Source organism: Bidens hawaiensis, unplaced genomic scaffold (assembly GCF_021521415.1).
Source record: "Bidens hawaiensis isolate Kalapana, Puna unplaced genomic scaffold, B.hawaiensis_p1.1 tig00003004_1, whole genome shotgun sequence".
In the NCBI taxonomy this organism is placed as follows: domain Eukaryota; kingdom Viridiplantae; phylum Streptophyta; class Magnoliopsida; order Asterales; family Asteraceae; genus Bidens; species Bidens hawaiensis.
The window spans coordinates 1,611,887-1,622,256 of NW_027491161.1; the positions used below are offsets into that span (position 1 = coordinate 1,611,887).

A 10,370-nucleotide genomic window follows, 5' to 3' on the forward strand; every position below is an offset into this window, starting at 1 on the left:
AATATAACAATAATTATATTAGAGTTATTATCGTATTATCAATATTATTAAAATTATTTGACGAGTCAACGCTTCATAACACGCATGTGTGATTCAACATTTTCATGATTATTTTCATTCGCTTTAGTGGTCTCGTTGAAACGCCCAGGTTTTAAAAATGAGTTAATAGGAATATTCATATTATTTAATATTAGTAGCAGTAATAATAATAATAATAATAATAATAATAAAAGGGATGATCATTCAATTTTTATATGGTAACTAAACATGACAATGAAATTGTAATGATTCATTCCATTCCCATGACCTTTCTATTCTTTCATCCATTCCATTACGACTTATAGTGGAGTTGGTAAAGCATTTCACTTTATGTCAAAAGAAATTTTTAGATTTAAATCTTTACAACTAACTATTTTCTAAACAACAAAATAAAATATTAAATTGATACCCATTACACATGTTTGATATTTCCTTAACAAGAGGCCACCTCACATCCATGTACCAACATTGTTTGCAAGAACACTAGTAAAATCATAATCCGGTCGTAATTAAGCTATGCGTTATGCCAGACACGTGAAAGAAACGCAATATAAGTATGTGAGTAACAATTATCATGAGGATTAAATAAATTAATCAAGACAATTTTTATCATATCATTCAGAAATGAAGAGTTTGGAAATTCAATTAACAACTTTAGTTTTACCGACTTTTTGTTGCACCAAAAAAACAGAAATCACTTTTCATTTCATGCCCCCACACCCAACCACACCGCATTTTTTGTATGTGAACGTTGTCAAAGCCCGAGACCTCCCGCCGATGGACGTGACCGGCAGCGTTGATCCGTACGTTGAAGTGAGGCTTGGAAACTATAAAGGAGTAACCAAACATCATGAGAAGAATCCAAACCCTGTTTGGAATCAAGTTTTTGCATTTTCCAAAGAAAGATTGCAGTCTACAATACTTGAATTGGTGGTTAAAGACAAGGATGTAATCACCAAAGACGACTTCGTTGGTTGGTAAAATCCGCTTCGATGTGGTTGATGTCCCGATCCGGGTCCCGCCCGACAGCCCGTTAGCACCGCAATGGTACCGATTGGAAGACAAGAATGGGATGAAAGTGAGAGGCGAGATCATGCTCGCGGTTTGGATGGGAACTCAGGCTGATGAAGCGTTCCCAGGCGCGTGGCATTCTGATGCCCACGGCATCAGTCCGCACAATTTGGCAAATACGCGATCAAATGTGTATTTTTCCCCTAAATTGTTTTACTTGAGAGTTCATGTTATAGAAGCTCAAGATCTTATCCCGTTGGATCGCGGCAGGCAGCCGGAGTTTTATGTTAAAATAAACCTCCGGAACCAGCTGCGAATGACCAAAATCTCACCGCCTCGCGGGTTGAACCCGATGTGGCAGGAGGAGTTGATGTTTGTTGCATCCGAGCCGTTCGACGAGTTTCTTGTAATAAGTGTGGAAGATCGGTTAGGGCCCGGGAAGGATGTTTGTGTAGGGCGGACGATGGTCCCCGTGAGACGAATCCCTCATCGAATCGATGCCACGAAACTCCTGGAAGCTATGTGGCTAGATCTCGGGAGACCGTCTGAGTGGGAGGAGGAAGGGGATAAGAAGAAGGAGATGAAGTTCTCAAGCAAGATTCATGTTAGGTTATGTTTAGAGGCAGGTTATCATGTGCTTGATGAGGCTACACATTTCAGTAGCGATTTGCAAGCGGCGTCAAAGAATTTAAGGAAACCGAGTATTGGGATTCTGGAGCTCGGGATCTTAAGCGCGCAGAATCTCCTTCCGATGAAGACGCGGGAAGGCAGGTTAACGGATGCGTATTGTGTGGCAAAGTATGGGAACAAATGGGTTAGAACCCGAACGCTTTTAAACACGTTAACGCCTCGATGGAACGAGCAATACACTTGGGAAGTGTACGACCCGTGCACGGTGGTCACTGTGGGCGTTTTTGACAATTGTCACATAAACGAAAAGGAAGAATCGAGAGACCAAAGAATCGGAAAAGTTAGGATTCGTTTATCAACACTCGAAACCGATCGGATTTACACTCACTACTATCCGTTGTTGGTTCTAACGCCCTCGGGTTTAAGAAAACACGGCGAGCTCCATTTGGCGGTACGGTTCACATGTCTCGCATGGGTCAATATGGTGGCTCAATACGGCCGGCCCCTCCTCCCGAAAATGCACTATGTCCAACCCATTTCAGTCAAACACATTGACTGGCTCCGCCACCAGGCAACACAGATTGTGGCGGCTCGGCTATCCAGAGCCGAGCCGCCACTCAAACGTGAAAACGTCGAGTACATGCTCGACGTTGACTACCATCTGTGGAGCCTGCGGCGGAGCAAGGCGAATTTCAGCCGTATCATGTCGCTTTTGTCAGGAATCACGGCAGTTTTTCGATGGCTCGACGGGATTTGCATGTGGCGGAACCCGTTGACCAGGATTCTCGTCCACGTCTTGTTCTTGATACTCGTGTGCTACCCGGAGCTAATCCTGCCAACAATTTTCCTTTACCTCTTCGTGATCGGGTTGTGGAATTATCGGTTTAGACCCAGGTACCCGTCCCACATGGATGCGCGAATGTCCATGGCCGAAATGGCAAGCCCGGATGAGCTAGATGAGGAGTTTGACGGGTTTCCAACTCAGCGGCCGCCCGATATTGTTAGAATGAGGTATGACAGAATGAGGAGCATCGCGGGGCGGGTGCAGACGGTGGTGGGGGACCTGGCGACGCAGGGGGAGCGGGCGATGGCGCTGCTGAGCTGGCGGGACTCGAGGGCGACGTCGATATTCATAATAATCGCATTGGTTTGGGCGGTGTTTTTGTATGTGACTCCATTTCAGGTGGTGGCAGTGTTGTTTGGGCTATACTGGCTCCGGCATCCCAGGTTTAGGAACAGGATGCCGTCTGTGCCGATTAACTTCTTCAAGAGATTGCCTTCAAAGTCCGACATGCTTCTCTGATTATTATTATTATTGTAGATGTTATTCTGAGCAGAATAAAGCTAGCTATTGTTTTGGATTCATAACATTGTTTTATGTACATTCAAACTTGTGATTCAAATGACAAGTTTTTCCTTAATCCAATCCATCATATATTAATGTTGATAATTGTGTTACCTGTGTCGTCCCTAACTTGTTAAATACTATAAGACACGAGTCAGCCTTAGTATTTTTTATTAAAAAATAATGTTTACGTCAATACATTAGGCAACTAGAAAACAAGCTGCAAGTCCAACAAAACTAAGTCGTTTTAATACATGATCATGAGGTTATTAACATTTTTACTCTTAAAACACGCCTAAGTAGTTCTACATAAAGCCAAAACTTTATTCATGTATTTGACTTCTGAGCCACCATTTCGTGTATTTGGCTACTCAAAACTTATCGGATCATTCGAATTGATTTAGAAAGCTTCACTATAGCAGTGATAGCTCTACAGTAAACCTTTATTCATGTATTTGGCTCCTGAGCCACCATTTCGTTCGCCCTTCCCTGTCTCACTGAGTCGCCTAACCCAAGCGCGGTTCCTTTTCTCGACCAATTTTCATTTTTTCTTTCTTTTTTAGCCAACTTGAAATGTGCTCTCAATGTACCGCCATACGCACCCAAACATTAGACCAAGCAGGAACCGGGGATGCTATATTATCATAAATTTAAAATAAAAGAAAATACGTGCCTAACATCGCATAACCAAAATCCAAATTATAACAAAACAAAACCTTAACATCAAAATTGATGCCATCATCTTCATCATTAAAGGAAAACAAACATTAAGATCTAAATTATGGCCACCTAAGAAAATGGACACATGCTCATAACTAAATAATGCTAACAAAAGTAGGTAAAGATGTCAATATATATTTTAAGTAATTAAGGGGGAGGAATACAAAATTTCAATTCAAAGTTAAAACATCCAAATTCAACATCTAGAATCCAGAGTCTAAACTATTTTTCCAAAATTTATATTCTAAAGAGCACCCGGAATGAGAACACGTGACGGTTTACATATGAGAGACCTACGAAAGTCGTATTACACGAGTTCATGTGTCAACATTTGTGGCTTAGGCGTTCGTGGGGATAAATTATATGGATGTGAAATGTGATCCCCTAATAATCTTTTTTATTCTACATATAGATTTGTAAAAAGGTGGTAAAATTTTGAGGAGACTATTGAGTATGTGTTTGGCACGTGCTCGGTGGTTAGTCGGATTTGGTGTTTCGTTGCTTTTTGGCTTGGTGTCCCATTGGTATCGTCTACAATCCCGATCGAGATGATGTCGTGATGGGTAACATTGGGAGTTCAAAACGTATGAAAGATTTGATCGGGTCGGTTATTTTTGTCACGTGACGGATTTTTTGGAGATTTAGAAGCCATTTGGCATTTTAGAAGAATCGTCCCAACAAACAAACCTTATTTGATTTTGTTTTGCAATTTTCTTTCTTGTGGAATGGTAGGAATTGAAAATGCAATATTTTTAGGATCAGATCATTTATTGAATATACAATTAGAATAACAATTCGTGTTAATTAACTCTTATACATAACACTTTCAAATCAACAAACGTTATTGGATGACGTTTCGCAATTTTCTTTCTTGTGGTATAGTAGGAAACAAAAATGCAATACTTCAAGGATCGGATCATTTATTGAATATACAATCAAAATAACAATTCGTGTTGATTAACTCTGATGCATAACATTTTCAAATCAACAAACGTTATTTGAGGATGTTTTGCAATTTTCTTTCTTGTGGTATAATAGGAATAAAAAATGCAATATTTTAATGATAGGATCATTTATTGAATATACAATCAAAATAACGATTCGCGTTAATTAACTCTGATGCATAACACTGTCAAATCAACAAATGTTATTTGATGATGTTTTGCAATTTTCGTTCTTTTAGTATAGTGGGAATCAAAATGCAATATTTTAGGATCGGATCATTTATTGAATATACAATCAAAATAAGAATTCGTGTTAATTATATCTGATGCTTAACACTTTCAAATCAACAAACGTTATTTCATGATGTTTTGCAATTTTCTCTCTTGTGGTATAGTAGGAATCGAAAATGCAATAATATTGAATATACAATCAAAATAAGAATTCGTGTTAATTATATCTGATGCTTAACACTTTCAAATCAACAAACGTTATTTCATGATGTTTTGCAATTTTCTCTCTTGTGGTATAGTAGGAATCGAAAATGCAATAATTTTTATGATTGGATCATTTATTGTATATGTAATGTTCTTTATGTCATATGGTCTTGCTACGACTACTTTTAATAAAAGAGTTAAAGTGCAAAATAACACCTTTATGGCCAACACCATTTTGCATTATTGAACCATGCGGTGGTAATTTTGCAGATTTAGCACATGTGGTCTACACTTTTTTTTAAATCGGAACCCCGCTGTAAACCCAAAGTTAGTTTTCCTATGAAAAGACCCTTATACGTGTCCCTGTGATCGTTTAATATATAAAATTTGTATCCTCGTTGGGTTATATGTTTTCCCTCTAAAACAAAAAATTAACCGTCTTTTGACCTTTTAATTTGACTTCATTTAACTCTATTGACTTTCATCAATCGAAGATTCATTTGACTTCAATTGACCATATTGATTGCTGATTTACTACTTAACCGCTGACTTTCATTCTAATTGCATATGAATTGATTAAGTAACCTACTAAGTTGCATACACAAGCCGCATTGTCATACACACACACACACACACATAGGCATGCATACACATATATACATACACACTGACCACATTGTCATTCACACATGATGCGCATACATACATACATATACAAATACATGCTCATTGATTGAAAGGGGCTAATACGCACTCATTAACCACTAAAGATACACACTAACATATACATACATACACACTGATACACACTCATTAACTACTAAAGATTGGCATTATTACTTAAACATAAAGATTGTCATTCTACACAATGATTCACATTGTCCCAAAACCACATACCATTGCACTTATAAATATTATGCCACCATTGCATTTAACTCTTTTATAAAGTAGGTTATCGTTAATATAATTAAGCATATATTACACAATAGCTGAAGTTGATTAGTACTTAAGTTAATACAAAACACCTAATTACTAGTTCATATAATATTAAACACCTACTTATTAGTTGATACCAAAACACCTAATCGTTAGCAGTTAATATAACACAAGAAACCTAAGTAACTATTCTATTTGATCTTGTCCTCCCGCAACAAACTTGATCTTGAAGATCTTGTTTGGCAAGGTCTTCAGGATACATCGACCTATATGGTAACTACAAAATCGAATTATCTATGATTAATAGTGAAATCATGATAAACACACTTGAATTAAACAATCTAATAAGTAAACAAAAATGAAAAATTGAAGTCTGTTCATACCTGTGAAAGCCGTAGTGTCTGCAAAAAACTCAATTAACCAAGCCATTCACGAAGAACACGTTGATATTTAGAGGTCGAAGACGATGATTGTGAGTTGAAGAAATCAAATAAGCAACCGACGTCTATTTAGGGTTGCTTATTGTTAAAGGGGAGGGGGTGGGGGTTCTTAGCTGGGTTGGTTTATTTTGCCGAAAAGACAGATTTGCCCTGTATTTTAACGGTTATAACTAATGTTAGTTGACGGCAGGTTTCAATTGCAAAAAAAGTGCAGACCACACGTGCTAAATCTTCAAAATTACCATCACAGGGTGTAATCTTGCAAAATGGTGTTGACACATAGGTGTTTCTTGCACTTAACTCTTAATAAAATATCATCTTTTTTTTTTTAACAAAATAGGAATATTTATGTATTTCTTAAACGGTCCGTCAAATCCTAAACTGGCTTTGGTTTTTGTTGGGTTTTAAATAAACCATTTGACCACAAATTTGAAATTAGTCGATTGTATATCACATTTGACAGTTTGTCTAATATACTGGTCAAACATAGTTTTGCCTAAAACGTGTATAAATCCAAGGTTTCATTTTCATTTCCTGCAATTCAAAGTAGTTAATATCGATCGTCACATAGTTCAAAAACCCCTTGAAATCAAGTATTAATTTAGCATGCATGTGTGGAGGTTGGTTTGTGTCGCTTTTGATTAAAAAGCTTGATTTTGTGTAAAAATTAAATCATAAACTTGGTCCAAGAGATTACCTTATCTAGCAATTTATCAATAAAACAATAAATTTGTCAAATATTAGAAAGGATAATCAATTTGTGATTTTGTTCTAGCTAAAATGAGAAATTTATGTGTTATTGTAAGAAGGGGACTAGCAGCGGCCTATCTTCTTGATGTTCATACTTCAAATGTTTGTGCCCTTGAAGAATCGTAGTTGCCGATTTCAGTAGCAACCCAAATCTCATGTAAATCTACATGTTTGATCGCTACAAGCCTACAAGTAAGTTAAGCAGGCTCCATTTAAATCCTAAATTTGTGACTCGTAAAACCATTAACTTATTTAATCTAAAGCACTATTTTTCATTAATGTTACTTTATTTCTAAGAAAAGTTGTATGATTGGTACCATTACAAAGTTGTAGCCATTATTAATTATGGTTGTAACTTTACACTATTTATTATTTGAATTGAAAAGTATTTAGTTTGCTCTATTATTATTTCTTGAATCTCTTAACAAATATTTTATTATTAAAAACAGGTAAGTGGGAAATCATTTTTTTTTAAATTATCAAAGGGTCCTATTATAGATACCTATCACACGTCCTAATACGTCGCGTATAGGGTTATATGCGACGCATTAGTGGATTTGACATCCTAGTCAGCAAAAGCTGGTTGGGTTGTCAAATCGTACCTAATACGCCACGTATAGGTCTATACGCAGCGTATTGATTGTTTTGAATTATTGGAGCCCGGCTCCCCTCCCTCTCCCTCTTACTTTTTATTATTATGTATACAACACACCGAGGAGTCGTGAAACAAACATACACAACAACACATTTCTTGTAATATATACCCACAATGTCATGGTTCAACCATTTATTTCCGGAGTCGAACGAGGAGGAGCCGGGTTACGCCGCTAACGATCAGCCTAGCACGTCGTGGTTACCCGACTTGAACCAAGTTTCGTTTTATATTTATTTAGTATGAAGTCGGTAGTTGTTTTTTTGACTAAGACTTGCTACATTACGTTTTGTTAGGAGTATGTCGGGTATGAAATTCAGCCGGAACAACCTTACGGTCATGCTAGCTCGTTGGGCTTACCAAATTTGAACAAGGTTTCGTTATATTTATTATGAAGTTGTTAGTTGTTTTTTTTACCTAAAGCACGCTACATTATGTTTTGTTATGAGCAAAATCGGTTATTATAGTCAGTCTGAACAGTTTTCGGACTTCCAAAATATGAACCAGGTTTCCCGTACTAATACCATTATTGTGAATTTTTTTACAGTATTACTAGTATTATTATTAAAATATTAATATTATTATTAAAATGTTATTGTTATTAAAATATTATTATTGTATTATTATTATTATTATTATATTATTATTATGAATATTATGATTATTATCACAATATCTTTTTTATTAAAATATTATTATTATTAAAATAATATTATTTTAAATATATAATTATGTTATTATTATTTTAATATTATGATTATTATTAAAATATTAATTTTTATATTATTGTTAGTATTAAAATATTATTATTATTATTATTATTATTATTATCACTAATACTGTTGTTTGATTTCTAAGTCATACATGCTAGTAGTATTTTGTGTCGGATTATGTAGATAAGCTACCTGGTGTTTACGATAGTCAGCTGTCGTACCAGTCACTTGTCGCCGGGTCGGATTATGGAGGTCAGCCTTCCTCATCGTACCAGATACCAGTAGCAAATGATCCGTTTTACAAAACCCAGTCTTCATCATGCCACGGGCGAAACGAGCATGTTGGGGTAAACCTAAATGACGATTATGAGGATGCCGGGGTAAACCCAAATGACGAAGATGAGTACGACGATAACTACATACGTGAGGCGATGATTTCGTATAAAACAGATGCTGTAATACACCGTGTGTTTTGTTTTTGTTAATATTATTTATTTTTACGTTATTTAATAAACAGCGTAAAACTGTTTTAGATTTTTGAGAGCCGCGAGGAGCTAGAGAAATGGGTAAAAAATAGAGGACGACAGCATGGGTTTGTTGTTGTGGTCCACCGGTCAAAGAAAAACGGTGTAGACCTTGCATGTAATCATGGAGGTGAACCGAAAATAAAGGCCACGGTGATACGCACCGGCAGCATTAAAAAAGGCTGTCCGTTTAAGATCCTAGGCAGGTACGACTCGAGGGGTGCATGTTGAAGGGTTGAAGTGGTAAACGAGACTCACAACCACGATACCGTTGAATTCAAGGAGGGGTGTGCGGATTTTAGAAAAATGACCAGCGAACAGCTAGATCTGGTTGTGACTTTACACCGGACCGACGTGAAGCCCCTTCAAATCCAAGTAGTCCTGGGCGGAGAGTTTCCCGGTGTCCAACCCACACTAAAGGACATATGCAACCACACGAGCAAGATTAGAAGGCAGGCGTTAATTGGCAATACCCATATGAAGGTAGTTGAAAACCTTCCTAGTTTTACTGTGTAATTGTCGTGCTTGAAATATTTATTAAAGTTTTATTTCATCCAATGCAGGCGTTGGAAAACTTTCTCCATGACAACGGTTTCACGTTCTATACCCGGGAGAATGCAACCGATGACAAGACGGAGGGTATTTTCTTCTGTCATAATAAGTCGCATAAGATGTGGCGTGCGTTCCCCGAGGTGTTTTTGATTGACACGACGTACTACACCAACATGTACGACTGGCCATTGGTTCAATTTATCGGTGTGACGTCGACATCACAGTCGTTTTGTATCGCCCACGCGCTTTTGATCAGGGAACGGCAGAGGAACTTCACCTGGGCTCTCGAGAAACTTAAATAAATGCTCGATGATTGCATGGAGCCACGTGTGATACTGACTGACGCTGACCAGGCCCTCATGAACTCCTGCAACGTGGTCTTCCCTAATGCCACCAAAAATTTATGCAAGTGGCACATATCCGAGAATATAAAGAAAAAAAAAATTAAGAGTCTTCATAGGACGGATATGAGGACGGACTTCGCGTACTAGTGGAAGGTCCTGTATTCGTCGCCGACGATACAACTGTTCGACAACCGTCGCATGAATATGGAACGCCATTTACTATAGTACAACAGAGTAGGTGAGTCTTCATATCAGTTGACAGTTTTTAATAGTCTAGATAGACGTCTTATTAACGTTTCTCTTTATTTTTTTCAGAGGTCTGGCAATACATTTGC

At 37.3% G+C, this 10,370-nt stretch overlaps 1 protein-coding gene across 1 annotated transcript; it reads left to right on the top strand.

Annotated features, from left to right (window-relative positions):
• Nucleotides 1-663: 663 nt before the first annotated feature.
• On the top strand, nucleotides 664-3,048 carry LOC143621980 (multiple C2 domain and transmembrane region protein 6-like). The gene is given in 2 exon segments (XM_077093245.1): nucleotides 664-1,008; nucleotides 1,010-3,048. Coding segments are annotated over 2 exon segments (2,319 nt in total). The 3' UTR covers nucleotides 2,984-3,048.
• Nucleotides 3,049-10,370: the final 7,322 nt, after the last annotated feature.